The sequence below is a fragment of the Gopherus flavomarginatus genome, chromosome 2 (assembly GCF_025201925.1).
Source record: "Gopherus flavomarginatus isolate rGopFla2 chromosome 2, rGopFla2.mat.asm, whole genome shotgun sequence".
NCBI classification, from domain to species: domain Eukaryota; kingdom Metazoa; phylum Chordata; order Testudines; family Testudinidae; genus Gopherus; species Gopherus flavomarginatus.
In genome coordinates this window covers 103,774,933-103,795,321 of record NC_066618.1, presented here as the reverse complement: position 1 = coordinate 103,795,321, position 20,389 = coordinate 103,774,933, and the positions used below count along the sequence as shown (strand labels likewise).

General features: G+C 41.8%; 1 protein-coding gene across 2 annotated transcripts in view; it reads right to left on the bottom strand.

Annotated features, from left to right (window-relative positions):
* Window positions 1-20,389, bottom strand: part of ADCY1 (adenylate cyclase 1) — a 240,841-nt gene that overhangs the window by 106,347 nt on the left and 114,105 nt on the right. For both annotated transcript variants that reach the window (XM_050937673.1, XM_050937672.1), the window contains exon 4: window positions 15,109-15,220. In XM_050937673.1, the coding sequence (XP_050793630.1) occupies window positions 15,109-15,220 (112 nt within the window). The remainder of the gene's footprint in view (window positions 1-15,108; window positions 15,221-20,389) is intronic.

The following is a 20,389-nucleotide window of genomic DNA, read 5'->3' as shown; positions in this document are numbered from 1 at the left end:
CAAGGTCCAGAATGTTGCTATTGTTATCCAGTCTAGCTTCTTTTCAGTTTAATAAACATGCCCAGCTGTAAAGGACTAAGAAGCTCAATAGAAAATTAAAATGGTTTTAGAGACTTTTAGAATCACCCTATAGAATTTAATAGGGAAGTACTGTACACCTCTATTACTGAAATATATAGGATGGCCTAAAAAAAAACCTATAGGTTCTTACTGGTTTCATCCCTATTAAATATTATAGATTTTTCCATTAAGTTAGAATACTTTATACAGAGGCAGAACAACAGATTATCTTGGGTATAACACTGCACAAATATTCATGCACACAATTCTGTACATTCAAATATTCAGCTTCTATAATTCCTTGAATTCAGTTAATAACTAAGGTTAATGGTAATAATTGTAGGAAACGTTGTAAAAGCCAAATTGAATAAAATGTATACTCCCATACCACATTAAATTCACATTTAAAAAAAACCAACAGATCTTTTTATTCTTCCCGCCTACTTTATTTCTGCTTCAGTCCAGGAAAGAAACATGCCAGATTAGAAAATAAAAGGAAGTATAAAACAAGAATAATAAAGGATGGATGACTTTATTTTATACTTTATAACATTTTCTTGAATTATTAAACAGAAATCCTGCTACTGCAACTCACTTCAGTGGGGCAGCGTGCAGGTACAGGGGTTTCCTTACAGGAATGCAGTTGCAGGATCAGCATCTCAGCTTACTGTCTTATGCATTCTATATTGTATTGTATGCACCTATCGGAAATTCTGAAACTATTTAAATGGTGGGAAAGTATGGGTATTCAACACAACCTGAATCTAATAGCTTTTTGTCTAGATGCTAACCTAAAGTTGTTTGTTTTCAGGACAATATTTCGTATTTCCCTTTCCTACATCATATATGAAATGTGGTCTCCTGCCAGTGGATATTATTTGGGATAAACCACTAGAAATGTGAAATATGAACATAATGGAGAAAATAGTTGGCATTTGATCAAACTGAATAAATAGTATTATCTGTACTGTGTCGTTCATAAGCATCTGCCACATCCCCCCCCCCCCCCCGCACAAGAAAAATATTTATTTTATTTCAATTAGTAAATCAACTGACCACTTGGTGGCTCCAGGCAAAATGTGTAGTCTCTAAAAAATACAGCATTTTGAAATGACTGCAAAATAGCTTCTGACAAGTTATATACATTGTTTGCAGTGTTGTTGCAGCTGTGTTGATCCCAGGATATGAGGGAGACAAGGTGGATGATCTAATATCTTTTATTGGACCACCTTCTGTTGGCAAAAGAGACAGGCTTTCGAGCAACACAGAGCTCTTCTTCAGGTAGCTTGAAAGCTTGTCCCTTTCACCAACCGAGTTGGTCCAATGAGAGTTATAGAAGTGTTATTTATTCCAAAATGGCAAGTGTATAAGCAGCTCGTTTTAAGCCAACAATACTGAAGAGCTGTTGAAGAATGTGGAAAAGTAATTATAAAACCATTCCCTCTTTGTTACTAAACTTGTTCAGTCCATGAGTGCTGAAAAGAGCACATGTCTGAATAACCATCAAATGCAGTTATGAGATCACTTAACCTTAGTTCAAAATGAGCATTGGGAAGGATTTAGAAGCTTATCAGGCAGAAGAGTCTTCCTGTCCCTGGAAGATGGATGGAGCAGGCACTCTGCACACACACCCCTCCCTGCGATCCCATTCACCCAAAGGAACTGTTGTCTCTGAAGTAGTATGCAGATACTACAGTGATTATATAAAGTGGATCAGCCCTGAAAGAAGGAGTTGACCTTCAACGACTCTCACATGAAGTGGTCTCTGGAAGCAGGAACGTGCCACCAGTGGCTTAATCATTACAATATTTGTTGGCAACAAAATATTTGAGGCTCATTCTCCCTCAGGTATCTCGTGTAATATAAGTCTCTCTAATTCATTTGAATTCTTTTCGCATGACAACAAAATAGTGGACAAAGCATAACTGGCTCACACAATTTTAGTTTTAAAAAAGCCTTTGACAAAGTCCTTCACAGGACGGTCTCAGAGAAATAATGGCCACCTTGCAATCATGGGGTGTGACTACAGCACATATAGACCTACACCAGCTAGCTTGGGTTATTGGTAGCAGTGACGGCATGGTAGTGCAGGGTTCAGCACAGGTTATAGAAGCCTACCCAAAACCCAGGGTACTTACTCAAGTGGTTAGCCTACACTGAAGCCTGTGCTGTCACAGCTGCACTGTTACTGGTACCTAAGCTCGCAGGACTAAAGCTAGTTCAGGTATACCTACACAAGCTGCAAACACACCCTCTGACAGCAGTTTAGACATTTCCTAAATTGTCATAGGGTGAAAACTATGGATTAGAAACTGGCTAAGAGAGTAGGTAGATTAAGAATAAAAAGTCAATTTTCATGATGGCAAAAAGTTAATAATGGGATGCCTCGAAGTCCTCTACTAGCATTGGGGCTGTTCAATTATTTATTAATGATCTGGAAGGGACAGTAAACAGGCAGGTGTTAAAAACTACAGCCTGCACTAATTTACTTAGAAAGAAGAACAGGAGTACTTGTGGCATCCTAGAGAATAACAAATTTATTTGAGCATAAATTTTTGTGGGTAACAGCCCACATCAGATGTAGCCCACAAAAGCTTATGTTCAAATAACTTTGTTAGTCTCTAAGGTGCCACAAGTACTCCTGTTCTTTTTGCAGATATAGACTAACACGGCTGCTACTCTGAAACCTGTCAATTTACTTAGGTCATTCATCCCTAGAGATGGTTGTTAGGAACTTTAGAGGGACATACGAAAACTAGGTGAATGGGCAACCCAGTGGCAGATGAAGTTCCTGGTTCAGAAATGCCAGGCTATGCACATGGGTAGGAGTAATTCCTGAACTACTCAGGCATCTCATCAGACTCTTAGGTAACTGTAGCCACTCAGGAAAGAGACCTGAACATCACTCTGGACAGCTCAATGAAAACCTCTGCACATTGTGTAACGATAAACAAAAAGGATATTGCAGAAATGTCAAACAGGTGAGGAAAGTGACCCCCCCCCAAAAAGATAACAAAAGTGATTAGATGAATGGAAAGAAGATGGGGATTGTTTAGAGACTAGATTAATAAAAGAAGAGGTATGCAAACTGTACTGAATGGTGCAGATAACATTAGTTGAATATTCTTCTTTACCATTTCTCACAAAACATGGAAAAGGGCCCCATCAATGAAACTGAAAGCAAACACATGCAAAAATCATAAGACAAAAACTGTTTACCTAATGCCTAACTAGCCTGTGGAACTCACTGCTGTAAGATATCACTGAGGTTAGCAGGATTCAAAAGAGGACTGGACATTTACATGGATAAGGAGAACATCACTGTAACACTGAGTAGGAGTAAAAACAAAACAGAACTGCAGCAGTTACATGCTTCAGGGCATAAGCCAACCTCTAACAGATGAGGGTTAAGAAGAAACTTTCCCTATGAGCAGGATATTCTGTAATCATTCACTTTGAGGTTCCTTACAGTTTCCTCTGAAGCATCTGGTACCAGCCACTGTAGGAAAGAGGATGCTGGACTAGATACAATATGGAAATTCCTGGGTCCATATGCTATTGTGAGTAAGGGAAAATGGCTTATGGAATACGTGCAGCATTCCAAACCTCTATATTTGTGGGTGGCCGTCAGGAGAGGTGTATACAGTAGAAGATGCTTATGAGAGGCTTATGCTTATACTGTAGCGAAACTCTCGCTATAGTGAAGTAGCATGAGTTATAAATTGTTTCAATGCACTGCAGTGTGCCAACAGCACTTCTAGTTAGAGGGAATCTCTATTTATGAGAGAAGTAATGCTGTCTAAAACAAATGACTTAACTATAAGTGGACTTCACTATGTCCTGTCCATTACAGTACACATATTTAAAGAATATTTCTGCTGCATTTAATTTTGAACTTTAGGGTAAAAAAATACTGCTTTTTGGCTTCAGTGTAGTCACATTCCTGGAATTTAATGTCGGTAACAGTAACTTTACAAAGTTACACTAGTTTTCTTTCATTCCATAGTCCCATGCATACAGAAAGCTTAAGAAGGAGCAGCGTGCAAGACCCTACCAAGTTCAATTTAGCTGGGTAATGGAGAAATGGTCATAGCAATAATAGTGAACATGGGCTTAAAGGGAAGTAAAGCCTTTTACAACATGAGAGGAATAATAGAAGAGGAAAACAAATTTGACTCCAATATAGAAAGTCCCACAGCAAATGACTTGATGGCTTTGATGGCAGAAAATTGGTTGTCTACAGTCAAGCCTACATAAATTTGCAATTCAGTGATGTGTTTGTGAGGATGAAGTGAAGTCACAGTAAATGCCCTACCATCCTGGGAACTATATTACAGATGAAATGAAGCAGAGTTATTTAGACTAACCATGAAATGGAAGACACATTTTGTTTCAAATAATTTTAAATTAGTGTGAAGTATGTATGTTAATTTGTAAGAGTCCAGCGGCTTTTCAAACTTTTTCTTATGTGGAACACCTCTTCCGCCTTGGAATTCCCCTCTAATCTAGTTGGGCTCTATCTCTAATTTGTATGGGAATGTCAAAGTGGTCGCAATAGCTGGGTTGAGACCAGTTTAATAGTCACATATGTTAATTTACATGCTTGACTATTATAAGGCACATTGGTAAGAGCAATTTAACATGACAGACTTAGACAAAACTTTTCATTGCCACCCTAACTGTTGTACAGTGTGGATATAGTGGTCTTATGCCTAGCTTTCAGCCTGTTCCTATTCCTAGGAAGCTGTACTTTGGACATGCTTTATGCATGTCCTATGCAACTACTAGCACTAATGAAAGATCAAGGTTGAAAAGCCAACCGTTGGAAAAAAAAATAAATCGGGAAGCAAAGAATTTCTTTCCCAATCTCTCACCCCACAAAAATCGCTGAAAAGATTTTGTTTAAGCTTTCCAAAAATAATGTCATTTTAAGCAGGGACTAAACATGTGAAAATTAAGCCACACCCCAAGGTGAATATTTTGGAAAATTATGCATGTATAAATGCCTGGCAATGGCAGATGACCTTGCATAACAGACATTACTGAAATATGGTGAAATGAGAAAAATCAGAGGGCTGCTGTAATACCTGGCTATAAACTGAACAGATCAAAGGATGCGGGGAGGGAGGGAGAAGTAGTGTTGTATTTAAAAGATACCACAGAATCTAGGGAGATAAAAATTCTGAGTGGAAAGGACCACAACTGAATCGGTGTGGATATAAATCCCATGTTACGAGAATATTGGCAGGGTAAGAATTTTGACTATGTTCTACCAACAGCTTCCAGACCAGGCCAAGAATTGCACAGTGCTGAGAAAGCACAATGAGGCAATATTTAATGAAATGACAATCATGGAGCAATTCAATTATCTGTATACATTAACTAGTCACAATGGGATAACTGAATAGTTTCTCCTCTTTAAGAAATCATTTAAGAAATTGTTTCTGTAAACATAGACTCATAGAGAATGATTGTAAGAAATTGTTTCTGTAAACATAGACTCTATGAGTCTATGTTTACAGAAACAATTTCTTAAATGATTGCTTCTCGAAACAGCTAGTCCTAAAGCACAAAAGAGGAGAAACTATTCAGTCTTGATGTAGGACAAAGTAAGGGTATGTCCAGACTACCCGCCGGACCGGCAAGTAGCGATCGATCTATCAGGGATCGATATATCACGTCTCGTCTAGACGTGATATATCGATCCCCGAATGTGCTCCTGTCGACTCCGGAACTCCACCAGGGCGAGCAGCAGAAGCGGAGTCAACGGGGGAGCCACGGCCGTCGATCCCATGCCATGAGGACGGGAGGTAAGTCAAAATAAGATACGTTGATTTCAGCTACATTGTGCCTGTATCTGCAGTTGCGTATCTTACATGGACACCCCCCCTCCCAAGGTAGACCAGGCCTAAGAAACAAGTGTTGGTTCAAGAAGCAACTACAGTTAAACCTCTGTGTAACAGTGACTATAATATAATTAAGTTCAAGGTTTCTGAGGGAGGAAAGGTACCACAAGCTTGCACTTAACTTTAGAAAGAGGGGACTTTAATAGAAATGAGAAAGCTAGTCAAAAAGGTCTTAAAGTCGAGAGTGAATAAATTAAAATACTTAGATTTAGCATGGATTCCATTGACATAGAGTCTCATAGCATATATAACTCTACACCGAAAGGTAAATAGGAATACAAGAAATAAATCAGTGCAACTAAATGGCAACATCTAAGACATTATACAAAGCAAACAGAGATCTTTCACCATATGGAAGCCCCATCCTAGTGAAACCAATAGGCAATTTGTAAGAAGGAAATTAGGTGTAGAACTCAGGTGGAGTTTGAAAGGCAGATAATTGAAGGCATACATACAAATAGTAAGAACTTCTCTATGTATATCTGATGTAGGAAGCCTTTGGGGAAATTTTGGATTCACCACTATGACAGGGAGTATAAAGCCCTCACTGGACAGGAGGGGATTAAGGATCAGCTCTGGGCTTAGGAGGTCCCGCACCTCTGCCCATGCTTGGGTTGGAAGTGGGGTTTAACAGGTAGCCATACAGCTCAGTCAGGGCCTGGCAGGCCAGAGAGAAGGACATGCTCTGGGAGCACCTGCGAAAGATGTGAGCCGAGCCCTCACCAAGCCAGAGAACAGGGGAGCCACAGCACCTGGACACTGAGACCATGGCTGGAAGCCCTGAAGGCAGTGCTCCCAAGGGGTGGCTGGCAGGGATGCAGAATGAGATAGGACATAACCCAGGGAAGCTGACTTGAGGCTGAAAGACGACACCACAAGGTGAGCGAATTTGAACCAGCCTTCCATGGCCCTAGGTGGGAATCCGATGGAGTGGAAGGGCCCGGGTTCCCCTACCCAGCCCCAGGACTGCACCTGCTAGGTGGAACTGTTGCTTGAGAGCTGCACCCACCAGGAAGAACTGCTGCTGGGGATGAATCATTGGGTGTGACTGCTGCCTTGGGTCCTAATCGCTGGGGGAGAGCCTGCTCCAGCTCACAACCATTACAGGGAACAATTAAAGAAGACTAGAATATTTCTGAGAAGCTAATTTTTTTTTGCTTCAATCTTCACCACACAGAATGTTGGGGAGATACCTACTCTTTTCTGATAATAAAAATGAGGAACTATCCACAAATTAAAGTGTCAGAAGAAGGGATGCTGGAACAAATAGGCACACTAAAAAGCAACAAGTTACCCAGTGCAGATGGCATATGCCCAAGAGTTCTGAAGGAAGGTGAGGATGAAGTGGATGAGCTGTTAAGAAAAATACACAATCTCTCATTGAACAAGTTACCACATCTGACCCAAGGGCCTCTTGATGCCAATTAGCAGTAGGCACAAGGATACACAGGGATACAGGGATCCCATGACTTCACCAAGAAATATCAGATAAGGTCTCTAATGAAAGCCTCTGTCACAGTGGTCATCAATCATTGTAAGATGTATGTATGGAATAATATGTGAAGAGTTACATATATATGCTGAAAATTACATTCTCTAGGTCTTGTAGTTAAAGCCAGATTACTCAAAGATAGCATGCTTTGAGACAGGAGGTGGAATACACTTATCTTCCTGGTGGACCATTGACTCAGTATGCTAATCAACTTCTGTTGTAAGATGCACAAACGCTAATGAAGGGCTTGTGGAGATTTCAGAAGGAAATCAACAGGAAGAGGTAAACAGTGGGGAGGGAACGCTGTTTTCAGGTGAAGATCAAAGGTCTGATTTATCTGGGGATGTAGACAGATGGTCTGGCATCCTTCCATCTCTGAAGACAAGTTGCAGTGGGCTTGGTCTTATGAAATGGGAATTTCATCCAACCTGATGGAAAAAGTGGCTAGGAAAAGGACTTGGGCCAAGCTATCCTGTAGGAGACAGGGGAATGTCCTGAGAGTTAAGTTTAGGCTCTAGAAAGAGTTTTATGACTTTGTTTTATACCTTACTGTTTGTTTAAAATATTCCTGTTTACTACCATTTGAATCTCTGTTCTTTGATAATAAACTTATTATTGTTTCCACTATAAAGATACCTAAGTGCTGTGTGTTAAGCAGAGCAGTGATCCTCAGTTAAACTAGTAAACTGGTGTGTACTATTCCTTTGGAAGGAGAGATCTGAGTGTTCAATGAATCAGCGGCTGGGCATTCCAGAGGGATGCTTGGAGGACTTGGGGCTTTGTGTGTGCTTATTGCTAACAGTACAGAGACAGTGAGGTCTGTGGAGGACTGGAAGGTAGTGCTTGTGTTGCCAGAGGCTCAAGGAATCAAGGAGCTGACCCACAGCAGGTTCAGCCATGACTTTCTCTTGCTAAGGGCAGGTGATATCGAGGTGCCTCATAACCCTTGATATCCCTAGGAGGCATCACACCATATAAAATAACTGAAATGAAGCAAGTATTGTACCTATATTTTAATAGGAGTGATCTGAGATTTACACACCAGTAAGACTTTCGGTACCTGGTGAACTGACTGAAGTTATAATTAAAACTAAAATACTTAGAACATGGGTTGGCAACCCTTTCAGAAGTGGTGTGCCGAGTCTTCATTTACTCATTCTAAATTATGGTTTTGCGTGCCAGTAATACATTTTAAACGTTTTTAGAAGGTCTCTTTCTAGAAGTCTACAATATATAACTAAACTATTGTTGTATGTAAAGTAAATAAAGTTTTTAAAATGTTTAAGAAGCTTAATTTAAAATTAAAATGCAGAGTCCCCTGGACTGGTGGCCAGGACCCAGGCAGTGCGAGTGTTACTGAAAATCAGCTCACATGCTGCCTTTGGCACACGTGCCGTAGGTTGCCTACCCCGACCTAGAAGGTACATTCGCTTCTAACTAGCACAGCTGCTACTAAGAAAATTGTGCCTATGAAATAGTGGATAAAGGAGAACTGGTTGATATAGTTTATTTAAACTTTCAAGAGGTCTTTTTGACAAAGTCCTAAACAAGAGGCTGTTAAAGGAAATAAATAGGCATACCGTAAGAGGCATGGTGTGAGAGTGCTGTCACGGATCAAAAACCGATTAAGAGAGAGAAACAAAGAGTAGGAATAAATGGTCAACGTTCATCATTGCAAAAGGTTAACAGCAGGGTGCCAAAAGATTCCATGCTAGAACCTGTGCAGTGTAATGGATTTATTAATGATGTGGAAAACAGGATGAACAGCAAGGGGACAACATTTGAAGACAAAGTAATGCATGCTGGAGGGAATAATTTCCCCTTACTGGATTCTAAATTAATTGCATCAACTCCAGAAAAAGGCCTGACATCACTGTGTACAGTTCAATGAAGATCTCTGCTCCGTGTAAAAAGAGCAGTCAAAAAGCAAGGAAAATATTAGGATGCATAAGGAATAGGATGGAGAACAACAGAAAATATTACGTCACTATGTAAATCAGTTGTGTGCCCTCTGTGTTCAGTTCTGGTGACCCCATTGTAAAAAACGACATAGCAGAAATGGAAAGGTTAAAGACTAAGGACTTGAAAAAACTCTTATATGAAGAAAGATTGAGAAGACTGGGATGATTTACCTTAGAGTGAAGATAAATAAGAGGGGACTCGACAAAAATATACAAAATAATCCATAGCAGGGAGAAGGTAGATCATGAACTTCTAGTCAGACTGTTATAATACAAGAACAAGATGACATTCACTGAAATTGAAAGGTGGGAAATTGGAAACTGACAAAGATACTTTTAGAGAAAACACAACACAATTTGCCTGTGGAATTCACTGACCTGAGCTATCACGGGGGCCAAGAGCCTAGCAGGATTAAAAAAAGCATTAGCTATAGATGAATAAAAAGAATATCGAAGTTTAAACAGCAAATAGTAAACGAATAAATAAAAGTTTAGGAACTGATTTTCAGAGCATTAGCCATCTTCTCTAAGTATTGGGGATTAGCAGCAAGTTTCTTTTCAGGGCCAGGTTATCCCAAAATTGTTTCCTGCAGGGTTCCTGCCCCTTTCTCTGAAGTACTTGGTGCTGGTCACTTTCAGAAGAAGGAACTCCACAGGATCACTGATCTGCTCCAGTGTTGCAATTCCTATGTTCTTATGCAATAACAGGGCATAGAAATAAGAAGAAATATTTTGTTTTGTAATCTTTTCAGAACTCCTTTCAGAGATGCCCAGCTACATGCCACCCAATACTCAGTGCTAGAAACAAAGACTCAATATAGCCCTTAATGATTATTATAATAGATTTTAACATAGTTTGGGATCATTTGGGATGAAAAGTGAAATTTAAAGATTTAAAAAAAAACTTACTAAATTGTTAATGCTGTGAAACATTCAAGCCCATCCGTTTCCATAAGATTTACTAACAGTAAGTAAATGCTGTTTTAATATTTGCCCTTTCCTCCTACCATACTTATTGCAGTGCTATCTAAAATCAATTTTCTATATTACTTTTGTAAGACAGGGCAATTATTCTACCAAGGGCTGGCACAAGTTTCCACTTCCAAATGATGTTGGTTCCTAAGCACCAACAACAAAGACAATGTACAATCACAGATCACACTTCAGTAGTCACAGGGATCGTACACATCGCAACTAAATGACCATAGATTTTCATGGCATTCCCCCCTTACCCTGGACTTTTAATGCACACCATTGTTTATAACCAACACAGACTAGGACTTTGAACTAATCAGGTACAAAACACAGGCAGTAATTGTTCTAATCAGCAGATTAGAATCCCTGTGAAAAAAATCATGTATCTCTGTGCACATTTCATCTGACTGAAAGAGACATGACTACAAGACTCTCTTTGCTGCAGAAAAAAATAAAAAAGACAAGTTTTGTCCTCTTTCACACTCTGCTGCCATACATTACAAGCTACTGTCGCATGCAAATGCTGGTTCATGCTTTTGTATTGTTAAGAAGAGACAATAGGTTTCATTTCATTCTCAAAGGAAAACTGTGTGTAAGATTTTAGACATTTGAGGTGGGGAGGGGGGGAAGAAGGGGGGTTCACTGCCCCATTCAGAGGATTAAATTCGCCCATGAAGTGAAGCTCCAGAGGGCAAGAACTCTGAAAGGTACTTAAACACATGTGTAGTTTTAAGTACATAGTAGTCCCAATAGCTTCAAAGTTATGCATCTGCTTAAGTGCGCTGGGTGCTAAGCTTCACATTTTGTCTGGGCAAGGATTCCGATGGTGGATTGATTTCTGAGAGATTTATGTGCAACCCCAGCGTGCCATGTAAACAGTTTCACTACTGGCTCCGCATATATTGGCTCAGGACACAATGGAGCTGGAACGGGAAGGAGCCACACATTCATGTTTATGCAGCTCCAATAGTGTTAATATTCAGTGCAAGCAGCTCAACCAGGCTGTTCTAGTCCATAGGTTACAGTAGCAGCCCTGCACCCTGGTCCTGGTTTGGGCAGTGGATTTCATCTTTCCAGTTGCTCCATGCTCTACTCACATGCAGCTTGAATATTTGGGATTTATGTGCAACTATCTTGCAAGTGCATAACAGAGTCACCATGTAGTTCTAAAACTCTACCTTACACCTTCTTTAGTGTTTATATCTGGGTTAGATTTATGCTCTTGATTTGTTTATTGTCACCATTTGCATGAATGCACTGCATGCTGCCTCAGTGCTAGAATGATGGTGTGGAATATCACCATGAGAGGAGAACCAGGCCTATCATGTTCTCATTAGAAGTACAGGCCCCAGTGCAGAAACAGACTTACTACAAGAAAATAAATCATAAGAATTAGATGGCTCTCTGTTATAGCATAAATACAGCCAAAGCAGAAACAGGACTTTGATAAGCCTTCCTAGCAGATGAACGATGGTCCAGTGATTAGGACATGAGCTTGAGGTTCAGGATACCTAGGTCCAATTCTCTGTTCTGACACAGGCTTCCTGTGTGACCTTGAAAAAGTGAGTCTCTCTATAGCTCATTTCCCCATTTGTAGAACGGGGATACCTCACAGTGGTGAAGATAAATGCATTAAAGATTGTGAGCTGCTTAGATTCTACACCTAAGTACTGTAGATAGATAGCCTTCTGTGCCATTCTCTCTTTCGGGTATCAAACACTTGCATCTTTGAGTTCTGAGAAAGAAAGTGAGAAGAACGACTAGATGTGTAGGAATAATTGTGAACCACTGACAAGAATCCTACTGTAATGCTGAGAAACACTTTAGTGTCTCCTCATGCTGTTGGAAGGAATTGCAAGAGAACTTGCTCACTTAAATCATGTCTGTTTCACATGGTCTACATTAAAGAATTCTCTGAGTCTTCTGGCTGGACCTTTATGGCACACTGAAACGTCAGAGGATGAATCTACTTTCTCATCTGGTTTCTCAAAGGATGTTTATGCTTTTGCTACATTACTCCTCACGAGGATGTCCTGCCTCTGGGAAAGGCAACCCAGACAAGAAATACAGTGCAAGAAATGAATGATATATAACAGGGAATAGGTAGGTGCTACACCTGCAGGAGATAAACTGTCAACAAGATGAAATGGAGCAAGAAAGATGGTGACAGCTCAGAAGAGGGAAAAGAGAACTGGTGGCAGGGACAATCCCTTTACCATGATAATCATATATTTAATGCATATGCCCTACAAAAGGGCAGTTTTGGGTCCTCTTAAGGTATCCTTGTATGATCTGACTACTAGGCTCTTCTTTGTATCCTGACACAGGCATTATCCTCATTCTGATCTCCCCTCTATAGCACACAGGTTGCAATAGATTCCTCTTATGGAAGTCATAGCAACCAGAGGAAATGCAAGTACCCCTATTAAAATCCGGAGAAAGACAGGCTAACTCACACCATAGATATACCACTGCTCAATCAGCATGCATCCAGTACAGAGATGTCCCTGGTCTTTGGCCATATAGGGTACCACTGCTGTACGCACATTTTATAAATAAAATAATAAGTTCCACTGAATTCCTGGAGTTTGAATTTTTTTTTAAAAATTTTAAAATGTTTGTTCTTATTAGTTCCTTAACAAAGATAATGCAGAAGTCACCTTGAGCTGAATGTCTGGTCGAGAGCTAGGACCTAAGGTCTGATTCAAAGACTCCCATTGACTACAATGAACTGTGCCCCATTGCAATTAGCGATATTTTTTTTTTTAACTGTGAAAAACACTCAAGCGTAAAGGGCATCGGGAATGGCCCAAATGCTTATTTATTGTCACACAAAGTTGACATTCATGGAGCTGTGCTGGCATTTAGAAATTATGCAAAGCTTCCCACCTAAATCCATTGTCACTTGGCATCCATCCCATAGGCCATCAGTCTAATCAGCTCTGCCCATGCTAGTGTTTGGTGCATCTGGCATCCCTTAAATGCAGCTCTGAGGCTGAATAATTTTTAGACAATTATAAAAGCTTCTGTGGCTACATGAGGCAAGTTTTTAGGCTACTTTGATCTAAAAGGAAAAATGATTTTCTCTCTCGCTTTTGTTACGCTACAGGCAGTCCCTACAGAAACAGCTAAAACATGTGGGATGGGGCTCAGGGACACTAGCAGCCCTGCCCCCTAGTCATACAAGCTAAAGAAGGAAGAACATTTCCCAAGGTGGGGCCAGATCCCTGGGAACAAACACAGTGTCAGCAGAAACCGTAGCTGCTCCACTTGCAGGATGATGAATTGAGAAGCCCAGAAATGGCTGTTATATAGAGGGATGGAGGGCACTTCAGCTGGAATTGCAGCAGCAATGGGGCAGGGAGGCTTCAGCTCAGTCAGAGCACCTCTTTGGGCCTGAACACCATTGGGTGGGGGGACTTTAAGGGATGGGAGAGAAGGTTCTGTCATGGTCTTTCTTCACAGTTTCTGGACTCCTGTGACACAGAAGGAAACTGGCATTTTACAGTTTGGCCCTGATCACCTCATGTAAAAGTCCCATTCCCTTAGACAACTGAGAGAAAAGGAGGGCCTGTAGGTCACCACACCCTCCCCACCCTCGGTATCGCATACAGTGGGAGACTTCCTCCCACCCAGGAGACATTGCCAGCTATCTTATCAGCAGGCAGTTTGGCAAAGGAATAGGGGGATGGAAACTGCTCATCTGTCTCAAAGCTTGACATCAGAGTTATATACAGGGTCAGGGGATTTGTACTGAGGAAATGAAGGGAGGCTAATCCCTGGGAGGTGCAGAAGTACACACTCTGGGTTGCTGTGCGGAGTCAGGAGAGGAGATGGTAGGATGGTGAGAGAGCACAGTGCATGGAAGGATGTTTTTAGATGGTGAGCGCCCTGTCGGAAGGAATGGAGAGTCTTGATTAAGGGATAACTGTATATGGAAAAGGACATTTGTGGAAGAAACATTTTGTACATAATATAGAACATAATTTGGAACAGGACATGTGTGTCACACATAAACACCACGTGAACTCATTTGGTCATCTGCAACCACACATCCTCCAACTTCCCCACCAACTGTTTGTATTTCTTGACTGGTATATCTTTGTACCATTAGAATATCAGATCTTATGGGCAAGGAATGTGTCTGTCTTTTTATTCCATAAGGCATCTACTACTCTGTGGGTGTGGTGACTAGATAATAAATACTTGTAATCGGAATAAATCTATTACATCCATAATAGCCTCTCTGATGACCCATCACAGTGTCTGTGACATGGGCAACTGTCAGTGAGGAACTGAACTGAGACACTGAACTCTTGTCACCAACACGCAATAGATTTATACTACACATTCAATATTCACATCTTTGACTATATATTTATTTTTTAGGAATGGTACAAAATTTACATTTTTAATAGTTATCTCCATTAATTGTAAATAGGTCCAGTCAAGAGCACTGGGGGAAAGTATTTTAAAAATAGCAATTGCAGTTTCTTTTCTTACCATTTAAATTGATTGCTTTATCTCAAAAATATGAATCAATGAAAAGAAACGTTAGCAACTCATGATTTATGGGCCTCACAGTGGAAATGGGGCTAGCAATCAATCTATTTAATGTCTCTAACATATGTAATCCACCCAAGACATCATTATTCAAAAAGCAATTAAATTAAATAGGGGAAAAAAAAGAAAAAAAAGAGAATGGCATGCTTACTGTAGCTAATTCATCAAACTTGCCAAAGAGTTCATTCAGAAGCTTCACCAGCTCTTGAGCAGTGCACTGTGATGCCAAACTAGTGAACCCCACAATGTCTGCAAACAAAATGCTGTAAAGAGAAGGAAGGAAACATGGAAACATTAGTGCAAAACACACCTTCTTATTCTAATTATCATCTTCTTCTATGCACTGAGTGCAACCCAGAACGCAAACCCAGACAAATGAGGATTGCCACCATTAAAGTGTTATGCAGAGCACAAAGATCCAGGATCATATTGCATTTAAAGCACAGAACTAGGAGTCAGGAGAATCTGTGTTCTGTTCCTGGCTCTGCCACAGGCTTCCTGGGACCTCAAGCAAGTTTTGTCTTAGGTACTTATATCGCTCCCCTCTCCATCACCATAGGGGGTCTGAGTGCCTCAACACCCCTGTAAGGTAGGATAGTACTATTATCTTCATTTTACAGATGGGAACTGAGCCACAGAGAGGCTGAAGTGTCTTGCCCCAGATTAGAAAGGAAATCTATGGCAGAACAGGGAATTTAACCTGGGGCTCCTAAATCCTAGGCTAGCACCCTAACCACTCGACCATCCTTCCTTGCTTAACTTCTAAGTTGTATAACATTTATCTGTTTCAGTTCGCCTATATGAGAAATGGGGATAATTTACAGACAGTACTGTGAGGCTCAACTGATTAATGCTTACAAAACACTCTGAGGAATTAAGGTTGTGGATGAGGACTCGAGAGATCTGGATTCAGTTCCTGCTTTGCCACAGACTGTAAAACCCTGGGCAAATCACTTAGGCTGGAATTTTTAAAACATCCTTAGGGGAGGTAAGCACCCAAATCCCACTGACTATCAGTGGGACTTGTATGCCCAACTGCCCTCTCTGCCTTAATACACTTCCCTACCTCATAGCAATGTTGAGAGGATAAATCTAAACATATTTGGGAGTTACTCAGATACTGCGTTGAAAGGGGCCATATAAATACCTAAGTAGATCCTTAAATGGAAGCAACTACAGAAGTATTAATTATTTAGATTTACTCACCTGCTGGCCCAGGCCCTGTGGCAGCTGTGGAAATGCTATGGATCTACTCACATGCAGTACCCAGCCTAAATAACATCAAATAATTATTTATTTAGGTTTATAAAAATGCCTCCTACCCATATGCTCTAGATGTGCTTGCATGACTTAAAATACATCTTGAGAACAGCAATTTAAGATAACCCAGCACAAATCTCCCTCCTCCAAAACAATTCTCCATTCTTACAATTGCAGCTCCTTCCCTCCCAATTAATGTAACAGATGCCAGAAACACAAACCTAACCAATCCCTATTCTTGCTTCCAGACAAGGTCATCAAATCTGATCCCTCACCTGGAAACCCAAGAAAGGGAAAATATAACCTTCTTAATTCCTAGCCCAGCCCCACATAAGCCACCTCGCAGCCACAAATCCTCCTAATACCTAATTTGATTCCATGCAATTGCTAAAATCACTTCTGCCCCCCAAATCCTTTTCACCTCCCCAACCTAGGTAACCTAGCCCAACAAAACACTGAACTTTCTAAATTTCAACAGCTCCAAACCTTAATACAAGTCTACAGGCTCATGTATGTGCTGTCATGCATATCCTTAGAGCAACTCCTCTTCACTTCCTAGAACATGCTTTCTTAGAGCATTGTTTAAACATACTACACTCTGAAATTTGATCATTTACATCATCCATGTGTTTTATCACCATAGTAAGGATTTTTTAAATATAAAATATGTACAGATAGATTAATCTCTGGTGCCTTGTGACTATAGTGTCATGACCATGAGATACCATGGAGATGGTACGGTGAGATTAATCTCTGGTGCCTTATGATTATAGTGTCATAACCATGAGACGCCATGGAGATGGCACGGTGAAATACTTAAATAGAGGCTATGTATACACTACAAAATTAGGTCGAATTTACAGAAGTCGATTTTTTAGAAATCGATTTTATACAGGCGATTGTGTGTGTCCCCTTCACTTAAGACCATTAAGACTATTAATTCAGTGGACTGCGTCCACTGTACTGAGGCTAGCATCAACTTCCGGAGCGTCGCACTGTGGTAGCTATCCTACAGTTCCCGCAGTCTTCACCGCCCATTGGAATTCTGGCTGAGATCCCAATGCCTGATGGGTCAAAAACAGTGTCGCAGGTGAAAGCAATGGCAAACAATCATTTCTTGCCTTTTTTCCTGGGTTACCCATGCAGACACCATTCCACGGCAAGCATGGAGCCCGCTCAGCTCATTGTACGTCTCCTGGGTGCTGGAAGATGTGGGACTGTATTGCTACAGAGCAGCAGCTCATTGCCTTTTGGCAGCAGAGGGTGCATTATGATTGGTAGCCATTGTCGTCGTCTCCTGGGTGCTCTTTCAGCCGACCTCGGTGAGGTCAGTCAGAAGCGCCTGGGCAGACAAGCGTGCTCCTGGCAGATGCTGGTGAGGTCTGTCAGGGGCACCTGGACATAAATGCAAGCAGCCAGAAGATGACAATGGCTAGCAATTGTACTGCACTGTCTTCTGGCAAGCAGCCAGGAGACGATGATGGCTACACTCGTACTGCACCGTCTGCTGCCATCTTAAGATGTATAAGAGAGATGGAGTGGATCAAAACAAGAAAAAGACCAGATTTGTTTTGTATTCATTTGCTCTCCTCCCCTCCCTCCATGAAATCAACAGCCAACAGTCATTTTGGTGAGGTCTGTCAGGGTCACCTTGAAAAGTTTAATGGAGATTCAGTCCTGCCTAGACTAGTGGGGGGAGGGATAGCTCAGTGGTTTGAGCATGGGCCTGCTAAACTCAGGGTTTTGAGTTCAATACTTGAGGGGGCTATTCTGTGACAGTTGTGTGTGTTTCTCCTTGTTGCAAACCCACCCCCTTTGTTGATTTTAATTCTCTGTAAGCCATATTGTCAGTCATCCCTCCCTCCATCAGAGCAATGGCAGACAATCGTTTCACACCTTTTTTCAGCGAAGACGCCATAGCACAGCAAGCATGGAGCCCACTCAGATCAACATGGCAATTATGAGTACTGTAAACAGCACATGCATTATCCTGCAGTATATGCAGAATCAGAATCTGCAAAGGCAAAACCAGGCAAGGAAGCGACGGCAACACGGTGACGAGAGTGATGAGGACATGGACACAGACTTCTATCAAAGTACGGGCCCCAGCAATGTTGACATAATGGTATTAATGGGGCAGGTTCATGCTGTGGAACACCGGTTCTGGGCCCAGGAAACAAGCAGAGACTGGTGGGACCGCATAGTGTTGCACGTCTTGGACGATTCCCAGTGGCTGCGAAACTTTCACATGCACAAGGACACTTTCATGGAACTTTGTGACTTGCTTTCCCCTGCCCTGAAGTGCAAGAATACTAAGATGAGAGCAGCCCTCACAGTTCACAAGCAAGTGGTGATAGCCCTCTGGAAGCTTGCAATGCCAGACAGCTACCGGTCAGTCGGGCATCAATTTGGAGTGGGCAAATCTACTGTTGGGGCTGTTGTGATCCAAGTAGCCAACACAATCAAAGAGCTGCTGATATCAAGGGACTACCACAGTAGACTCTGGGAAATGTGCAGGTCATAGTGGATGGCTTTGCTGCAATGAGATTCCCTAACTGTGGTGGGGTGATAGACAGAACCTATATTCCTATCTTGGCACCGGAGCACCAAGCCAGCGAGTACATAAACCAAAAGGGGTACTTTTCAATGCTGCTGTAAGTACTGGTGGATCACAAGGGACATTTCACAAACATCAACATGGGATGGCCGGGAAAGGTACATGATGCTCGCATCTTCAGGAACTGTGGACTGTTTCAAAAGCTACAGCAAGGGACTTTCCTCCCAGGCCAAACAATAACCGTTGGGGATGTTGAAATGCCTATAGTTATCTTTGGGGACCAAGCCTACCCCCTAATGCCATGGCTCATGAAGCCATACACAGGCAGCCTGGACAGTAGTCAGGAGCTGTTCAACTATAGGCTGAGCAAGTGCAGAATGGTGGTAGAATATGCATTTGGACGTTTAAAAGCACACTGGTGCAGTTTACAGACTCGGACAGACCTCAGTGAAACCAATATTCCTATTGTTATTACGGCTTGCTGTGTGCTCCACAATATCTGAAAGAGTAAGGGGGAGACATTTATGGCAAGGTGGGAGGTTGAGGCAAATCGCTTGGTCGCTGATTATGCGCAGCCAGACACCAGGGCGGTTAACAGAGTACAGAAGGGCGCGGTGCACATCAGAGAAGCTTTGAAAACCAGTTTCCTGACTGGCCAGGCTACAGAGTGAAAGTTCTGTTTGTTTCTCCTTGATGAACCCTCTCCCCCTTGGTTCACTCTACTTCCCTGTTAGCTAACCATTCTCTCTCCTCCCCCCTTCGATCACCACTTTCAGAGGCAATAAAGTCATTGTTGCTTCACATTCCTGCATTCTTTATTAATTCATCACACAAATAGGGGGATAACTGTCAAGGTAGCCTGAGAGGGGTGGAGGATGAGGGAAGCACTGGGTGGGGTGTGGGACGAGGGAAGGACAAGGCCACACTACACTTCAAAACTTGTTGAATGCCAGTTTTCTGTTGCTTGAGCAGTCCTCTGGGGTGGAGTATTTGGATGCCCAGAGGCCCCCCACTGCGTTCTTGGGCGTCTGGATGAGGAGGTCGCAGAGGAGGGTGGTTGGTTAAAAAGGGGCTGTAGCGGCAGTCTGTGCTCATGCTGCCTTTCCTGAACCTCAACCATATGCCGGAGCACATCAGTTTATTCCTCCAGTAGCCTCACCATTGCCTCTTGCCTTCTGTCAGCAAGCTGACGCCGCCTATTATCTTCAGCCCTGCCATTTGTTCTCACATTCATATTGTGCTTTCTTGGATTCTGACATTGTCTGACTCCACGCATTCTGCTGTGCTCTGTCAGTGTGGGAGGACTGCATGAGCTCAGAGAACATTTCATTGCGAGTGCTTTTTTTTCGTCTTCTAATCTTCGCTAGCCTCTGGGAAGGAGAAGATAGTGAGGGCGTTGAAACTTTTGCAGCTGGTGGAGAGTGGAAGTTAAAAAGATACATTTTAGAGAACAATGGGTAGACTCTTTCACAGTAAACCTTGCTGTTAACATTACATAGCACATGTGCTTTCGATACAAGGTTCCATTTTGCCTCTTATTGAGTGTATGCCGGTTTGGAGTGAGAGATCATTCATGCAGGGTCGGGCAACAGAACTCGTCTTGCAGGCAGCCATG